At 42.3% G+C, this 19,493-nt stretch overlaps 1 protein-coding gene across 6 annotated transcripts in view; it reads left to right on the top strand.

Annotated features, from left to right (window-relative positions):
- CEMIP2 (cell migration inducing hyaluronidase 2) overlaps positions 1-19,493 on the top strand; it is an 89,602-nt gene that overhangs the window by 10,689 nt on the left and 59,420 nt on the right. For 5 of the 6 annotated variants that reach the window (XR_014787765.1, XM_084834320.1, XM_084834319.1 and 2 more), the window contains one exon: positions 15,450-15,789. The exons of the other annotated variant lie outside the window; for it this stretch is intronic. Coding sequence is in view for 4 of the 5 variants with exons in the window: in XM_084834320.1 (XP_084690446.1) it covers positions 15,462-15,789 (328 nt within the window). In the remaining variant the exon portion in view is untranslated. The remainder of the gene's footprint in view (positions 1-15,449; positions 15,790-19,493) is intronic. 6 annotated transcript variants of the gene reach the window in all.

The following is a 19,493-nucleotide window of genomic DNA, read 5'->3' on the forward strand; positions in this document are numbered from 1 at the left end:
ATTTATTTAATCAGTTAGCTAAAAACTGATGTGATTAATCAACTAAGATTTCTTAATCAGCTAAGGTTTCTTTAGTTGGGAGACAGCCCTGGTCTTATTATGTACTCCAGTGCCACCATACTTTCAGCAGGCGAGACTTCTGCAGTGGTTTGAAAGCATGCACGGGAGTCTGTCCCACTTCCACATGGAACTTGCTGCATGGTCAGTGTAAGTGGACACAGTTCTGTGGGGGTGGGGGAGGGGTCTCCACCCCTAGGCTTGCGTATTTTAAAAAAAATATGTTCCAATGTGATGTCTATGGATTGCTGCTTATGGCAAGTTTTGTACTTGAGTACAGTGGCTTATCCCTTTTCAGATCAGTAGCTCATGAGCCATATAGCTCAGTGATGGAGCACATGCATGCAGAAGGTTCCAGGTTCAATCGCCAATATCTCTAGGTAGGGCTGGCGAAGCCTTCTGCCTGAAACCCTAGAGAGCTACTGCCAGTCAGTGTTGACAGTACTGGGCTAGATGGATCAGTGATCAATAGGGCAGTTTCCTGTGTTCCTAAATACATGCACGTAGCACCCGGTAAACTCTCCTACCTGTGTGTGTGTTAAAAGAAAAGTTATGGACTTAGATCCTAACTAGCTGTCCACAAACACAGGGTCTCCTTCCATTCAAAGACCCAGTAGAGGATCCCACTGGCAGAAGGAGGAGGCAATTTTTGGCAATTCCTCCCTCCCCTGCAGCTCTCTCGTCACTGTTTTGGAGGGGCCCCCAATTCTCTGGAGCAGAGTTTCAGGGGGATAAATCAAAGTAGCTTCTCACCATCCCCCTTCCATTGGCAGGTGCTCAACTCAGAACCCAGCCATGGTTTATATATGCTTTTCACAACTGACTCCATGAATATATTTTATTCTTGGATATCTGTACCCAAGGATAAAAGGTATTGTAGAGAGCAGCCTCAGGTTGTTGAAACTGTATGGGATTTATTTTTACCATATCAGATGAGGTTTTATAGTCTTGTGATTATTGTGAGCCACCACATTGCTAGTTTGATAGTTACTTAAGGCGTTATTGTATCTAATGCATGTTAATAGCTGGTACTGTAGCCTGTACAAACTCTTGTACTTGCTTTCATGTGTAACCGGATAGCTAGCTGTATGCATGTAAGGGGACAAGAAACAGTTTTGATCTGGTCCTCCAAGTATTATGTGTGTTGTAGTTCAGATATCTTTTGAATACAGCATTTCTTACTAAGTAGTGAAAATGAGCCATGAGGAAGAATGTACAACCAACCATATTTGATTAATTAAACCACTTGTGTTGAATACAATAAGTCATGATAGAGCCAAGTCTCAGTGGCTGAAGGATGTAAGCTGTATGCTATTTAACTCCTTCTTATCTTTATAATTCCCAAGTAGTTAGTTGATTTACCTAATATCAAATGAAGGTAGCCTTTTCTTGGGTGCAGTTAAAGTTCTCCAACTTGGCAGTTTGGGGAGAGCATTCCTAAGAAGAATAGAGTTTGCTTCAGTAATTTTCCCATGCTGGCTGGAATGATGGGAGCTGTTTTCCAAAACATCTTGAAGACACCCAGTTGGCAAAGGATATTCTATATATTAAGGATGTCATATACTTGGACCTTGAATATAATACTTATAATAGCTCTTAATTAATTTGTAACCCTTAGAACAGCTACATTCCTTGTTTTAGACATGCAGGATGTGTGCAAGGGCTGTAGAGACAAATGTGAAACTACATTGGTATATTTTTCTTCCTGGAGTACCACTGGTTGATGTGTGTTCTCTGTTAATTGTCAGTGATAATGGTTGGGTTAGAATAGCTAATTGCTATATTGCAATAGAATTGACTGACTGCATTGAATAAGAGTGGGTCCCCCTATTTTTGATGCATTGTGAGATTCATGTCTCAGCTGATGCTACGGACAGATTTCTAGTCCTCTTCTGCGAGTAATATGAAATAAAATTTAGTTGGTGTTAAGGGATTCGGGGTGTTCAAGCCTCCTTGTACTTTAGGAGAAATAAGTTACGGATAGTAAACCTAATTAAGCAGACCTCCCGTTATCTTGGCAGGCTCCTACTTCCTGTCTCTATATCTGGGTCCATAGAGATGTGGTTTTTCTGATGCTGAAAAGGACTATGACATTTTACACTCAACACAGTTACTTCATAAATAGATGCTCATAGATCATATTTTAAACATTTATTAACATCAAGCAGATGCATTTTAGACAACTATAAAAAGAAATTAATACAGTGGTATTTGTTGACAAAGGTTACAACAGGAAAGGAAAACAAGGCAAAGCACAGTGCAAACATTATCAATACAGATTTCAGCCAGCAGAGATTACTCCCACTCTGGAGCAACCCCACCTAGTACCTTCCCTTTACTTTTATAGTTTAACAGTTAAACATGATATATGATGTGACTGCTTACTGTACTCAGATTGGCTATTGTACTCTTTTAATTTGTCCTGTTTGCATTTATGATGACATCTTGTTTTTACTTCTATAATTCCATAGAAACTTCCCAGCTTTTCCTTTGTGGTTTTGACCTGTCTGGGGCATGAACCTTATTGAGCAAAAATGTTTCTCATAATGTTCTCTTTTCCCCAGGTAAATTTTTCTGCCAGTAATAGGTCAAAAACAAACTTTGATTCAGATAGCCGTTTTAGCTATTCTTTTTTGATATGCTTGAAATGACCATTGCCTTAGAAACTGCCTACAGTATGCATTTAGATTTACATGAATCCATATTTATTTAAAACATTTAAATACTGTCCTTCATCCTATCAGGATTTCAGAGCAGTGTAAAATCAATTATATCACCAAGCAATAAAACAGCAGATAAAATCATTAGCAGTTAAAAAGCTTACAACAAATTAAAATGCCTGGTTAAATAAGAATGTTTTTGCCCGGTGTTGAAAAGAGGGAAATGTAGGAACCAGGCAAGCCTTTAGGGAAGGCATCCCATAACTAGGGCACCACCGCCAAAAAAGCCCTTTACTTTGTTATATAACATACTGCAGATTAAGAAGGCACCTGGAGAAAGGCCTCAGTAGGACATCTTAGCACATATGAAACCATCCAGTGCAACAGACATTTTCACTGGGTTCAGATGACACAATAACCCATGATGAATTAAATAACCCACAATGGTTTATTTAACCCATTGTGGGTTATTGTGTCACCTGTCAGGAATTTTTTAATCCACGATGGCCTCTTTGCCTAAAATAACCCACTCTGATAATCCATGGTCTGTTGTTGTTGTTGTTTTTCAGTTGTTAAGTGGTGTCCGACTTTTCGTGACCCCATGGACCATAGCACGCCAGGTCTTCCTGTCCTGCGCTCTCTCCCGGAGCGTGCTCAAGTTCATATTCATTGCATCGGTGATGCTATCTAGCCATCTCATCCTCTGCCATCCCCTTCTCCTTTTGCCTTCAATCTTTCCCAGCATCAGGGTCTTTTCCTGAAAATAAAATAAAATCTGTCACTGCTTCCATTTCTTCCCCTTCTATATGCCAGGAAGTGATGGGGCCAGATGCTATGATCTTAGTTTTTTTAATGTTGAGTTTCAAACCAGCTTTTGCACTTTCATCCTCAACAAGAGGCTCTTCAGATCCTCTTCGCTTCCTGCCATTAGGGTGGTATCGTCTGCGTATCGGAGGTTGTTGATAATTCTCCCGGCAATCTTAATTCCGACCTGTGATTCATCCAACCCGGCGTTTCTCATGATGTACTCTACATATAAATTAAATAAGCAGGGTGACAATATGCAGCCTTGTCGTACTCCTTTACCAATTTTGAACCAATCGGTTGTTCCATGTCTTGTTCTTACTGTTGCTTCTTGACCCTCGTACAGGTTTCTCAGGAGACAGGTAAGGTGGTCTGGTACTCCCATCTCTTTAAGAATTTGCCAGAGTTTGTTGTGATCCACATAACCAAAGGCTTTAGCGTAGTCAATGAAGCAGAAAGAGACATTTTTCTGGAATTCTCTTGCTTTCTCCATGATGCAGCGAATGTTGGCGATTTGATCTCTAGTTCCTCTGCCTCTTCGAAACCCAGCTTGTACTTCCGGTAGTTCTCGGTTCACATACTGCTGAAGCCTAGCTTGTAGGATTTTGAGCATCACCTTGCTGGCATGTGAAATGAGCGCAATTGTATGGTAGTTTGAACCCTCTTTGGCATTGCCCTTCTTTGGAACTGGAATGGAAACTGACCTTTTCCAGTCTTGCGGCCACTGTTGAGTGTTCCAGATTTGTTGGCATATTGAGTGCAGCACTTTAACAGCATCGTCTTTTAGGATCTTAAATAGCTCAGCTGGAATACTGTCATCTCTGCTAGCTTTGTTGTTAGTAATGCTTCCTAAGGCCCACTTGACTTCACTCTCTAGGATGTCCGGCTCAAGTTCAGTGAGTGCACTATCATGGCTATCAGGGACATTCAGATCTTTCCTGTATAGTTCTTCTGTGTATTCTTTCCACCTCTTCTTAATCTCATCTGCTTCTGTTAGGTCCCTGCCTTCTTTGTCCTTTATCTTGCCCGTCTTTGCACAAAACGGTCCCTTGAGATCTCCGATTTTCTTGAAAAGATCTCTAGTCTTTCCCATTATATTGATTTCCTCGATTTCTTTGCATTTTTCATTTAAGAAGGCCTTCTTGTCTCTCCTTGCTGTTCTCTGGAACTCTGCATTCAGTTGCGTATATGTTCCCCTTTCTCCCTTGCTTTTTGCTTCCCTTCTTTCCTCAGCTACTTGTAAAGCCTCATCAGACAGCCCCTTTGCTTTCTTGCATTTCTTTTTCTTTGGGATGGATTGAGTTGCTGCCTCCTGAACAATGTTACGGACCTCCGTCCATAGTTCCTCAGGCACTCTGTCTATCAGGTCTAATCCCTTAAACCTCCACTGTATATTCATAAGGGATATGATTGAGGTCATACCTGAATGGTTTAGTGGATTTCCCTACGTTCTTCAATTTAAGCCGAAATTTTGCGATAAGAAGCTCATGATCTGAGCCACAGTCAGCTCCAGGTCTTGTCTTCACTTAATGTATGGAGCTTCTCCATCTTTGGCTGCAAAGTACATAATCTGATTTTGATATTGACCATCTGGTGATGTCCATGTGTATAGTCACCTCTTGTGCTGTTGGAAAAGAGTGTTTGCTATGATCAGCGTGTTCTCTTGGCAAAACTCTATTAGCCTTTGTCCTGCTTCATTTTGTACACCAAGGCTATGCTTGCCTGTTATCCCGGTGATTTCTTGACTTCCTACTTTAGGAAGTTACTTTAGCATTCCAATCCCCTATGATGAAGAGGACATCTTTTTCTGGTGTTAGTTCTAGAAGGTGTTGTAGGTCTTCATAGAACCGATCAACCTCAGCCTCTTCGGCCTCAGTGGTTGGGGCATAGACTTGAATTACTGTGATGTTGAATGGTTTGCCTTGGATTCGTACTGAGATCATTCTATCATTTTTGAGATTGTCCCCCAGTACTGCTTTTCCCACCCTTTTATTGACTATGAGTGCTACTCCATTTCTTCTAAGGGATTCTTGCCTACAGTAGTAGATATAATGTTCACCTGAATTAAATTCGCACATGCTTGTCCATTTGAGTTCGCTGATTCCCAAGATGTCGATGTTCAGTCTTGCCATCTCATGTTTGACCACCTCCAGCTTACCTTGATTCATTGATCTTACATTCCAGGTTCCTAAACAATGTTGTTCTTTGCAGCATCGGACTTTCTTTTCACCACAAGACACATCCACAGCTGAGTGTGCTTTCGGCTTTGGCCCAGCCGCTTCACTCTTTCTGGCGCTACTTGGAAATTCCCTCTGCTCTTCCCCAGTAGTATATTGGACACCTTCCGACCTGAGGGGCTCATCTTCCAGCGTCATATCTTTTAGCCTTGTGATATGTTCCATGGGGTTTTCTTGGCAAGAATACTGGCGTGGGTTGCCATTTCCTTCTCCAGTGGACCACATTTTGTCAGAACTCTCCACCATGACCTGTCCATCTTGGGTGGCCCTGCACAGCATAGCTTATGGCTTCACTGAGTTACGCAAGCCCCTTCGCCACAACAAGGCAGTGATCCATGAAGGGGCCATGGTCTGTAGTAGGAGTTATTTAACCTACATGGGTTATCATGTCATCTGGCAGGCACTGTGGGTTATTTTGGTCGCCTGCAGAGTTGTGGTGCAAGAGCTTTAGCGAAAGAGCGCTTTAGTGAATGAGCAAAAGAGCACTACAGCTGTGTATGAAGGTTGGCAGTATCTATTGGGATACAGCTTCATACACTGCTGCAGGGCTCATTTGCTAAAGCAATATAGCAAAAGAGCACTACAGCTGTGTATGAAGTTTGGTTCCGATCCTGCAAACTCCCAAGGCTTTATAGCCAGCACCCCACTTATTGGTTCACCTGAGATTTTCACTTCTTTGAGAATAATTGCACAGGGTTTTGATAGTGCATCAGGTGCCTCCTGACTAGGAGATGCTGTGTGTGACCTTTGGTCCTGATCCTGCAAACCACCAAGCTTTCATAACAACCCTGCTGTACTTGGGATTTTCACTGTTTCGTGAGTGGGTTTTGATGATGGATCGGATGCCTCCTGACTGGGGGATGCTGTGTATCAAGTTTTGTCCGGATCCTGTGAACTTCCAGTACATTAGAGGTGAAACAGCGCCACTGCTGGGGCAGGAGGACTGCAGCGGGGTAGGGGGTGGGGGCGGGAGTCAAATTTCACACAGTAACTCCTGGACTCAGAACTATCACTTTGAGGCACAGGTGGACTCTGTGGCATGGAGTACCTTTTACCAGCTTATACCACGTACACCCTTATCTGGACAGAGATAGCCAAGCTACAGTTATCTGATAACCTCTCGTCTGGATTATTGCAATGTGTTTGAAGTCGGGCTGCCTTTGAAAACAGTCTGGAAAGTTCAGCTGGTCCAAAACAGGGCAGCGAGATTGTTAACAGGGACTGGCCAACGAGATCACATTACAGCAGTACTTTTCCAGCTGCACTGGCTGTCAGTCCATTTCCAGGCCCAATTCAAAGTGCTGGCATTGACATTCAAAACCCTAAACAGCTTGGGGCCAGGTTATCTGAAGGATTGCCTCCTCCCATATGTTCCTGCCCAGACTCTAAGATCATCTTCAGGGGTTCTTCTCCAGAAGCCCCTGCCAAAGGAATTGAGTCAGGTGGCTACCAGCAAGAGGGCCTCTTTTGCTGTGGCACCCTGGCTGTGCAATGAGCTCCCTAGAGGGGATTGCATGGCAACCTACGTTGTACTCCTTTCGGTGCCTTTTTATTTTCCCAGCATTTTAGTATCCCAGTCTTTTAGCGCTGCTGTATTAAATCTATATTTTAAATCTCTGCATTGCTGCTAGGTTTTATTCTGGTTGTACTTTTGTGGTTTTAAGCTTTCATATTTTATATTGTTTTGTTTTATGCTGCTGTTGTTGTTCAGTCGTTAAGTCATGTCCGACTCTTTGTGACCCCATGGACCATAGCACGCCAGGCCTTCCTGTCCTCGTTTTATGCTGTATCTTGTTTTAATTTTTGTGAACCGCCCAGAGAGCTTCAGCTATTGGGTGGTATAGAAATGAAATAAATGAAATAAAAAATAAAATAAGCTACTCACAGAAGCTTGTTAGCCTGAGCGTGTGGCAGGGCATCGTGGACTACTTAAAAATAAGCTACTGTGAGTATTATATTATTATTATTATTATTATTATTATTATTATTATTATTATTATTATTATTAAACCACCAAGGGGTATCGTGACATCTGAACATGGCCTGTATGTAGTCTGGTGCGAATACGCTTTAGGAAAGATAGTGTGCACCAGCTGGGGCAGTAGCTTGTATCTTTATATGTAGTATTTTTGTTCAGAAAACAGTGGAACAAGTATGACAAAGTGACCTAACCAACTACTATAGGCAAAGTGCTGGTGCACATACAGTTTTGGACTAGCATGAGTAAACATCACAAACCATATGACATTCAGTATTTTAATGAACGAAATTCAGTAAGCATATGGGGCGCAATAGGCTGCTGATGCACTCAAAACTCAGCATTGAGCCATTGAAACTACCCTGTAGACATGATAACTGCTCCTTTGCAGTGCCATGTGGTTTAGGGCACAATCCTATGCATGTTTAGACAGAGAGACGGCCTACAATTGGCTGGGGAATGCTGGGAGTTGTAGGCCGTCTCTCTGTCTAAACGTGCATAGGAAGGATTGTGCCCTTTCTGTAATATCAGTTGTGTCTAGAAGTACATACCAGCAAAGCTAGAAAATACAACATGGCATCTAACAGACCTGGTATTGCGCTTGGCCAGAAAGTGTGGCTTTGGATAACTGTTGAACCTGAGAAGAATGGTCGCAGAATTATGAGGTTGAATTAACTTGCTACCTACATGCAACAATTGTTTTGTTTTTCACATTGAAGTCCTCTAAGGTAGGTCAGCGGACTTTAGGCCTGCAGGATCTATGTTTTTACTAGAACCCTGATGAAAATACTAAAGAAATAAACTTAGAACTGAGGAATTGTGAGTCAGGAATTTTACCAGAACTGAAGGAAGCTCAAACAAAAATCCACTCATGGTTAACCCCCTCCCCAGCTTTCTTCTTTTCTGTTTAGGGCAAGGGGAGTCATTTTATTGTTGCTATTGTTAAACAGATGGGAGTCAGGAAATCCTTGCTTATCTACTGCAAATCACCCAGGAATCTACCAATACCAAACCCCAACCCTATCCCTGATCTACCTTTTGCCTGCTTTTGCCTTAAGGGCTATATAGTTCTGCAAGATTTTTCAGCAGCATTCTGTGCCACTGACCATTATATCCTTCTGGGCCAACTTGCTGGGAGGGGGGATTTTGTGGTGTCTCCAGCCCTTCCTTGAAGGTAGATTTCAGAAGGTGGTGCTGGAGGACTCATGCTCAACCCCCTGGCCTTTGAGGTTCACAGGGTTAGATTTTGTTCCCTATGCTTTTCAAAATCTGCATGAAACTATCCATGGATAGGGAGTGGGTTTTCATCAGTATATTGATGATAGACAGCTCTCTATCTCCTTTCCATCATATTCTAGGGAAGCCATGGAGGTTCTGTATTGGTGTTTGGAATCAGTGGTGGCCTGAATGAGGGTGAAATTAAATCTGGGCAAAACAGAGGTGCCATTGGTTAGGAAGACTATCGGTCCAGCAATAGGATGTGAGCCTGTTCTGGATGGGGTTGCTTAAAAGATCAAGTTCATAGCTTGCGAATTCTCCTGGACCTAGCCTTATTAGAGAAGTAGGGAGATCTTGGTAGCATGCTACTGTCATAAGCTAATATTAGTGTATATTTGTGTAGTTTATTCAAACTGAATCATTTTGGTAACTATGCTAAATGCTGTTCAGGTTTAAATAGCATATATGTTAAGTTAAAATGCGAGCAAAGTTTTGAAAGTAACTGGCTATTGTTGCTCAGTATTCCTCTCCCCATGCTTTCATGGTTTTTCTATTTTAGTATTCTTTTGAAAGAGGACGCCAACGCTGAACATTAACAGAACAGCAGAAGAAAGAGAAAATAATTTCAAAAGAACTAATCTAGCTACAAAAATGCCTTTGTTTCAAATTAGTGGCTTGGAGTAGGCATGTGGCTCTGTACTGTCTTTTGTCAGGCTCCAAAAGAGCACCAGCATCTGCACTGAAAGAGAAATGTCCAAAAAGCATCCCAGGACATCATGACTGTTCCAGGTTGTTCTGTTTTCAGAAGTTACTGTAGTTGGAAATGTGCATTCTGAAGACTGCAAGCTGTACTTCCTTAAAAGTTCTAATGCCTAATCCTGTTCAGATAACTGACCATTCCATCATTTGTGTCATTTTTGTTTCCTGTTTAGAACGAAGAAAAAGGATTAAGTAGTCCATGTACTTTTACTGGTTTTACTGAGGGCTCCATTTTGACTGATGTCTTGACTTGACGCCAGGAATAGGTGCAAGGAAAATGCACTCCTTTTTAATGTTTGCTTTCATTTTATGTGTTTGAATCAGGGTATTGTCAAGCTTGAAAGGGCTGAGGCATAATGATCTTACCGGTTTTGAAACAGTCTATTATCAGACTTTGCAGCTTTTGAAATGAAAAACAAAGTTCTTCCTATGTTTCTGCGTAATATTTAAGATTAGTTCTTAGATTATCTTTGTATTTATTGTAGATGCGTGGCCAGCTTTAGTTCTTTCTGCTAAGCATGCTGTACTCTAGTACACCAGGTTTCAGTTTGTCTAAGCCAGCCTTCCCCAACCTGGTGCCCCCCCGCTGGCTGGGGATGATGGGAATTGTAATAGAATACATCTGGAGGGCACCAGGTTAGGGAAGGCTTGCTTATTTATTTATTTATTTATTATTAACTTTATTAATCGCCCATCTGGCTGGTCACCCAGCCACTCTGGGCGATGTACAACATACAATAAAACAGTTTAAAACAAAATTCTACAGTAAAAACATTTTCTAAAATACTGTAACCCACCCCAAATGCCTGCCTGAACAACCACGTTTTTAATACACGACGGAAGCTCATTAAAGAGGGGGGATGGCGGAGTTCCCTAGGGAGGGAGTTCCACAGAGTGGGGGCCACCACAGAAAAGGCCCTCTCCCTCGTCCCCACCAGTCTAGCTGTCCTGGCTGATGGGACAGAGAGAAGGCCATCCGAGGCTGATCTTGCTAAGCGGCCTGTCTGGTGCTGCTGGAGGCGCTCCTTAAGATAGGCTGGGCCGGAACCATATAGGATTTTAAAGGTCAAAACCAACACCTTGAATTTGGCCCGGAAAACAACTGATAACCAGTGCAACTCCTTCAGCACTGGAGTGATGTGATCTCACTGGCGGCTGCCTTTAATCAGGTGAGCCGCCGCGTTCTGTACCAGCTGCAGCTTCCGAACCGTCTTCAAGGGTAACCCCACGTAGAGCACATTACAGTAGTCTAAACGAGAGGAGACCAGGGCATGTACTACCGATGGGAGCAGATGGTTGGGAAGGAAGGGGCGCAGCCGCCGTATCTGATGGAGTTGATACAGCGCTGTCCGGCTCACAGCTGACACCTGAGCCTCCATGGACAGCTGGGAGTCCAAAATGACGCCCAGGCTGCGGACCTGGTCTTTCAAGGGTAGCTGTACCCCATTCAACACCAGGTCAACATCCCCCAGCCTCCTCTTGTCTCCCGCCAAAAGTACCTCGGTCTTGTCAGGGTTCAGCTTATTCCTCCCCATCCAGCCACTCACCGTCTCCAGACATTTGGACAGGGATTCTACGGCCAACCTTGGTGAAGATTTGAATGAGAGGTAGAGCTGTGTGTCATCCGCATATTGATGACACTACACCCCAAACCTCCTGATGATAGCCCCCAGCGGCTTCACATAGATATTAAATAGCATCGGGGAGAGGATGGAACCCTGTGGCACCCCACAAGTGAGTGGCCACGGGTCCGAAACCTCCTCTCCCAGTGCTACCCTCTGGTACCTGCCAGAGAGGAAGGACCGGAACCACCGCAATACGGTGTCTCCAATGCCTAACCCCTCCAGGCGGTCCAGGAGGATGCCGTGGTCAACGGTATCAAAAGCTGCTGAGAGGTCGAGGAGAACAAGGAAGGAGCATTCACCCCTATCCAGAGCCCTCCTCATATCATCGACCAAGGCGACCAAGGCCGTTTCTGTCCCATGCCCAAGCCTGAAGCCCGACTGAAATGGGTCTAGATAATCAGTTTCTTCTAAGTGTGCCTTCAACTACATCGCCACCACCCGCTCAATCACCTTGCCCCAAAATGGCGAAAGTTGTTCAAAACTTGAGGATCCAAGGAGGGCTTCTTTAAGAGCGGTCTTATCACTGCCTCCTTGAGCTTGTCTAAGCTCTACGCACCAATAGTTAGTCTAAGCACCTCATCACTTTATTTGTAGATGATGTTCTAGTCTTTTTCTCTGTCCCTAAATCCATACTGCCTGTTTTTGTATAGGAGTTAAGTGATGATAGAAATATATCTGGGTTTAAAGTTAGTTAAGATTAGTCAGAAGCTATAGGAATCAAAATTCCATCTTAGGAAATGGAAGACCTACAGCAATCACCCCAGTTGAATAGATTGTCAAGTCTTGCTGGTAATTAGGAGTGCAATTTTTCCTGATGGGAGGGAGCTGTACAAGAGCAGTTACGGACCCTTACTAAATCAGTGAAGGAGGACTTGAATAAGTGGAACATTCTTAGACAGGTAGCACAAGTATGATGAAAATGAATGTCTTGTCCAGACTTCTTGTTCTTTTACAGCGCTCCCTCTAATCTATAGCAAGCTCTACTAGATAAATTTATTTATTACCACATTTATATCCTGCTTTTTTTCCTCTTGCAAGGAACCCAGGGCAACTAACATGGTCGTCCTCCTTTCCATTTTATCCTCATAACAACCCAGTGAGGTAGGTTAGGCTGAGAGTCAGTGACAGAGCCAAACCCAGTAACCTTCATGGCCGAGTGGGGTCTAAAACCCGGATCTCCCAAGTCCCGGTACAGCACTCCAACCACTACACCACACTGGCTCTCGAACCACACTATAGACTTATAAAACCAGACTTAAATATTGTGTATCAAACCTAGACAAAAGTGTTGAACTAAGCAGAAGAGCCAAATGGTTTTGGAGGCAAGTTTGAACTTGATTTGATCATACTGTACTTTGCAAACTTGCTAATCATCTTACTGAAGCCAGTTTTGGGGTCTAGAATGCTGGGTGGAAAATTTAGACTCCTGACATCCTGCCCATTAACACCTCTCTGGTGTTACAGGTTTCATCATGGTGTGTGATGCCTAGATCTCTGCAAGGCCTGCTTTCAGATGTATGAATGGCTGCTAGTCATGGTGGCTATGTGGAACTTCCTAGTGGCAGTAGGCCACTGTATATCTATTGTTCCAGGACAGTGGAAAGGGAGAACTGTTGACTTCCTTTCTTGCTTGTGTGGTTCCTGGAGGCATCTGGCAGGCTGGCTTCTTGTGGGAAGTGTGATGCTTGATTTAAATAGATCTTTTTTTTGATCCAGCAGGGCTCTTCCTATGTTCTTACATGTGCCACATACTAATAGAAGGGAAATATAACACCCAGTTAGCCTAACAGATCTGCAAATGGAGCTGGAGGTAAAAGACTGGCATCAAATCTGAAAGAGCTATCCAGCTCTTTCATTATGTGCCAGTATAAAAGAGCACTCTTACAAAATCCAGATGATTCCTCTTCTCTTTCCTTTTAAAACCATGATTAGGGTCAGGTTAATGCTGGAGAGGTGGTAAGTGAAAGGGCACGTTTTCCGCATACCATGGGAATTTGAAATTGGACAGAACTTTTGGCTTACTCTATTAGACCTGATTGGAGTATTACAGGTACCAACTTATATTTTGCTGCATTTTGACACCAACTAAATGATACCATCAGAACCCACCCTTGTTCCTTGTTTAGTTGGCAGCTAAGCTAGAGTTAGCTTTAAAAGTGGGCTATTTTATTTATTGATTTATATTATTACATTTTTATCCCACTTCTTTTCTTCTTGCAAGGAATCCAAGGCAGCTAACATGGTACTCCTTTGCTCCATTTTTACCCTCAAAACAACTCTGTGAGGTAGGTTAGGTTGAGTTGGTGACTGGCCCAAAGTCAGCCAATGAGCATCATGGCCAAGTGGGGACTAGAAAGTCTCAGTCCAGCATTCTAGCCACTAAACCATGCTGGATCTCTTCCTCCCACTCTCCCTCAGTTATTGAGCGGTTTGGCAAAGTGTGATATTTCTTCACCCCTGAGAGAACTATGCACCAAATTAGTTGGTATGGGCACAGTATTTTCACTTACCTGGAGTCCATTCACTGAGCATGTCAGAGATCTTGCTAGACCAGCAACAGTATCTGAAAAATACAAAACCATATACATCTGTTGAAGCCTTAATTTCACTTAATTCTGTGGTTTACTTTCACTGTCCGAAGTGCTTGCCATGCCATATTTATTTTTGCTCCGTAGCATGCTTGCTTTACCACCATGAGACTGATTTTTGTTTTCCTTCTTGTGGATCTTATTTCATGCTTATTTATGCATATTTTATTCTAGTTTTTAACATGGATATTTAAGCTATAGTCATGTTTTGAATTTTTTTATGTGAATTATAACAATGTTTTAAAGTTATAAATCACAATTGTCTGTGAAATCTGTAAAGCAAGAAGTTGAAAGGCTAAATTGGATATTTATGTATGTATTCGAACACTTGCATATCCTGCCTATAAAATTTTAAAGGTGGCTTACAAATAAAACAGCAGTAAAATAAAATGTCGGTAGACTAAAACAGAAATGACTACAATGTTTAGAAGCAGCAGCAGCAGCCACATCCTGACTAAAAACAATATTCAGAAGAAGCCTGTTGAAACAGAATATCTTCTATTATTCTATAATAAAAAAGAGCATTGATGAGGCCAGGCATAACTCATGTGTTGGGAGACTATCCCAAATCCTCCACACCCCAACCAATGTGTTCTTAGACACAACAAAAGTGCTGTGGTACCTTACATTTGCTAATCTGTTGCAGCACATGACTGTCATGCTCTGAGGTGCCATGAAACATTTTGCTACCACAGACCAGCATGGTCCCTGTTCTGAAATTAAAATATGAGGGGCCTAAAGCCTCCAGGAAAGGACTAGATCTGTGGCACAACTTAAGATGTCCGGCAGTGTTTCTTTCAGATGTGTTCAGTAATAGAGATGCACGTTTTGACCAACAAATACAAACTGACAAGTGCCAGACTCTAGAGATCGCGTGCCCTGTGGCATAAACCCAGCAGGCTTGGCAAAGAAAAGCATCATGTGAATTATCTGAACAGGATGCAGGTGATTAGCTTGTAAAATTATTCACTGATGCATTATCCTATCAGCCTACTTGTAAGTTAGAGTTTATGGCACTCATGTTAGTGTAGCGTCATTAATTACCTGTTGAAATAGGATAATAGTTTTTAACAGTGCTATACATTTTGAGGTATATTTTTTCAGTTTATATTTATTAGAATGACTAATCTCTGATTATTATTTTTAAAAAGGCAAAGTCAGCATAACTTGGGTATGTGCTTCGATTGAGAAATTAAAATATGCGAGCTTATGTTGTTGTTTTCGTTCAAGTTACTGGGGTATTTGTTTTTAATTTCCATCCAAAGAACTTGTGTGCTTTTGTCATAGGTAAAAATGGCATATGGTTTTGGCCTCTAAAATTTCTGCAAGATCATAGAATTGTAGGGTTGGAAGGGGCCTACAAGACCATCGAGTCCAACCCCCTGCTCGATGCATGTTCCTCTCTATGTTAGTTCTGAGACAGGTTAGGAGAATATATACTCCCAAATAAGCAATATAGGGTATAACTAAAAGTCGACTCACCTTTCAGCTCAAGCATTTAATCTCTCTGATTCTCGTTCCAGTGACTGTGTAACATGCAAGCCATTGATCCCAGGGGGAGTTCTCCTGCCTTCCTTCAACCTCAGAATGGAAGCAGCCATAAATCTTCTGGATATGTCCCAGGAAGAATTGTCCCGCTTCGTCCCCCACCCCCTCCAAAGAACCAAGCTTCAGCCAAATTTACTTCTGCAAGACAGGAAGCTCATGCAACAGTAGCCTCCTCAGTGGATGAGCAGCGCTTTCAAGAAGCAAGCAGAAAGAAGAGGCACAAAAATACACTCATTTGTTTTGCCATGTCTAGCTTTTCATTTTTTCTTGCACTTGGGATTATTTTGGGGATAGCATCAAAATATGCTCCTGATGGTGAGTGGTCACTTTCAGCATGCTATGGTCTTTCGTCAGTACCACTACTGAGCAGCACAGTTTTTTTTAAAAAGCAAATCTTGCTTCTGATGGTGACCTCTAAGGATTGTGATAACAGCACATTAAAATCTCATATCTCTTCCTGTTTCTCTGATACACAGCAAAAATCACAAAATGTATATAACCCTGGTAGGACACTTTGTCGAAATCTGCTCAAGGCGATGTTTTCTTGAGAGGCTTTGACTCAGTCTCACAAAATGATAAATTTTCTCTAGGCAATGTACAGGAGCGTGTTGTGTACTCTGTAGTAACACCATGTCTTCCAAGAGCGCTGGCAGGAAACATAGGAGATGCCCTTTTCTGTAGACTACCAGTCCTCATACAAAAGAAATGGTCACTCTAGAACAGGAGTGTGGAACCTTAGACCAAATCTGGCCTGCCTGGGGTTCCAGTTTGGCTCTCTGGGGTTCCCCAGATAGCCATGCCCCCTTCCCCTGGCTCCACTTCTTTCCCCCCAACCAACTGTTTGGTGGTTTTCCAGCTTTTTTTAAAAAGGCAAAGGCAGCATAACTTGAATATGCGCTTCGATTGAGAAATTAAAATATGAGAGCTTATGTTGTTGTTCCATCCATTCTAAAAGGTTGAAATGCCTCTCCTAAGGATGAGTTAGTGAGTGGCAGTAAGAGCTTTAAGCTACAGTAGGCTGATATTTTTGGCCCTGCCTCTTTGGACTTTGGCCCAGTCAGCACTGGAATGCAGTGCTTGAGAGCTTCTCCAAAATGGAGTTCAGCCCTCGGGAGGTTCAACACCCCTGCTCTGGAATGTAGCCCCAAGTCAGAATTTACTTTTTCAACATTTTTTGAAAGAGTAGAAACACAAAGGCTATCCAATTTAAACTGTAGTCTCTCCAAGTCAGGTGGGTTTTGTAGACTGAATATATAGTGGGGCAGTGCCATCAGATCTGCTATCCGTTCAGACCCATTCACTTCCATATGTTGGACAATGCTTAGGTACATATGGTCATATATGCATGGGCCTGATAACCACCTCAGTTGTAGTAGGCAATGATTGTGAGTTATCAAGCCTTTTTGTGCTGGAATCAGCACATGAGAACATGTACCATTATGAATTGCATCCAATGCAGGCAGGGGAGCCAAGCTTGATTTCCACCCCACCCACCCCATTGCACACTCTGCTCTACACAACAAAAAAATCTTGTGGCAGCTTAAAAACTAACAAATTTGTTCTGGCCTAAGCTTTCATGGACACTGTCCACTTCATCAGATGCACCTGATGAAGTCGACCGTGTCTTCGAAAGCTTATGCCAGAATAAATTTGTTAGCCTTTAAGATGCTATAAGACTCTCTGCTGTTTTTGCTGTAACAGACTAACACCACTACCTCTCTGTAAATTGTTACTACCCAGTGTGCCTGACACATCAGTAGGGCTCAGGTTCTCTTCGTATAATATTATTAAGGAATATGGTTCTTTATTCTAAATTAGAATGGTTGCTTAATTCAGAGTTGCCACGACACAAAAGTCCCCAATTCTCATCTGTGTTCATACCATATGTTCATTCTACTTCAAATGAAATCAAATGAAGTTACGATGTAATCATTTCCCCATGTTAAATCTCACTTCCCTTTGACTCCATGTTGAGACTGTAGCAAAGACTGCAGAGTCTTTGTTGTATATGCAGATCACTGCATCTCCGTTGTATGTAAGAAGTGGGGTGGTATGAACTATAGATAGATGGCTTTAAAAGAGGATTCGACAAATTTATGGAGGATAAGTATCAATGGCTAGAAGTCATGATGGTTATATGTTATCTCCAGAATTGGAGACAACATGCCTCTGAGTACCAGTTTGGGAGAAGAGGGCTTTTGCCCTCATGTCCTGCTTGTGGGCTTCTCCAGAGGCATCTAGTTGGCCACTGTCTGAAACATGATGCTGGACTAATGGGCCTTTGGTCAGATCCAGAAGGGCTGTCTCATGTTTTATTTATTTGAAGTATTTCTTGGCTGTCTTTCTGGGCAGGAGCACTCCCAAAGCAGCATACAACAATAAAAATACATAATAACCAATGCAGTAATAAAAACAGTAAAAACGCAACAGTAGCAAACGTTCTAAAAAACACCACCACCAGCATAAAATAAAACTTAGAACAGACAAACAGAATGAAGTGATTTTTCAGGGCTTTCTTAAAAGCCTGCAGTGATGGGGCCCGGCGGACCTCTGATGGCAACATATTCCAGAGGTGTGGGGCCCCTGCAAAAAAGGCCCTCTTATGTTCTTAGGTAGTGTGTCAGCTCCAGTGGTTACTCCATATTTACCCTTCTTCCAGCTCTATCATTGCCTATTTGTATTTAAACCTTTAAGGTTTTAGATCAATGCAGCATGAATTACAATGTGGAACCACAAAGATGTACCCAAAGAAAAAGTATGAGTATGGAAAACAGAACCGGAATGTGGTGGAAGATGGGCAAAGTGCTCTTTCATGCATTTGAAATAAAATTATTTGCCTGGAGCTGTCCTTGAAGATTGTTTAGAAAGTCTTAAATTCTATGGCTACCACAATCTGTCCTCTGACAGAGGGGCCAAGCACTGAAAGTATTTTACACCAGGGTTCCTGCATCTGCACTGGTGATTTGTCTTGTCTTAAGGGTACAACTCAAAGTTAGTTTTGAATCGTGTCGGGCTGTGGTAGGCAACCCGGTGTGGTGACTTCCAGATGTTTTGGAATACAGTTCTCATGAACCCAGCAGCATGGCCAGTACTCAAGGATTATGGGAATTGTAGTCCAAAACTGGAGGGCATCAAGTTGCCTACCCCTGATGCTGGGTATCAAGTGCTTTAGGACTTCCTAGCTTGTGTTCCATTCCTGCCACCACCACAATTTTCCATCATGATCTCTACAGTTTCCAGTGGATTGATAATGCTCTCTGTGTTATCAAGTATGGATAACAAAGGTGTGTAGGGAGGCATTCTCGGAGCTGCTCCATGCCCTTGGAACATATTTTGAGTTCTACAAAGTTCTAATATGAGCTTCTTACTTGACCTGGTTCATGATGGTAATTAAAATAACTCCTATCATTATTTCTGGGCTGCGTTCTTTGGGAAGTAAATCTGTTTGAGGAAAAGAGTTTCCAACTTAGCTGGAAGCTGTTTCTAAGTATATATGATTGGTATCAAGCTGTTAAAGTAACTTCTAGCATCTTTTATTGCAGCATGATGGAGTTGACCCCAAAGCATAGAATGGCTTAGAATTCTAAATACACCTTTTGAAAGAGAAATGTATTTTTTCTTCAAATACATCTATTTAAAACTAAGACGATGATGAAAATTGTGGCAGTATCTACTATTGTTTACTAAGCTGTTTTTAATAACTGAAATAAAATTTGGTAACAGTTTTGACCATTATTAGCATCAATGATCGGCACCAATGCCTTAAAGAAGGATATTTAAGGTATATAATTTATTTCTTAAAAGTAGTGGGAAAGGGTGGAGGGGAACAGAATACAAGACCGTATCGCAATACAGCTGGACATCCCTAGAGTTGGAGGATGACTTATGCACTATATTTTCCAATTAGAGGTTGACAGCATAAGAAATGCCCTGCTAGCTTGGGCCAAAGGTCTGCCTAGTCTTGCATTTTGTGTCTAACAACGAGTTGTCACAAATATGAGTAGTGCTCATTTCTAGAT

The sequence above is a fragment of the Heloderma suspectum genome, chromosome 2 (genome assembly GCF_057233095.1).
Source record: "Heloderma suspectum isolate Gila_16-S chromosome 2, 16-S_ref, whole genome shotgun sequence".
Classification (NCBI taxonomy): domain Eukaryota; kingdom Metazoa; phylum Chordata; class Lepidosauria; order Squamata; family Helodermatidae; genus Heloderma; species Heloderma suspectum.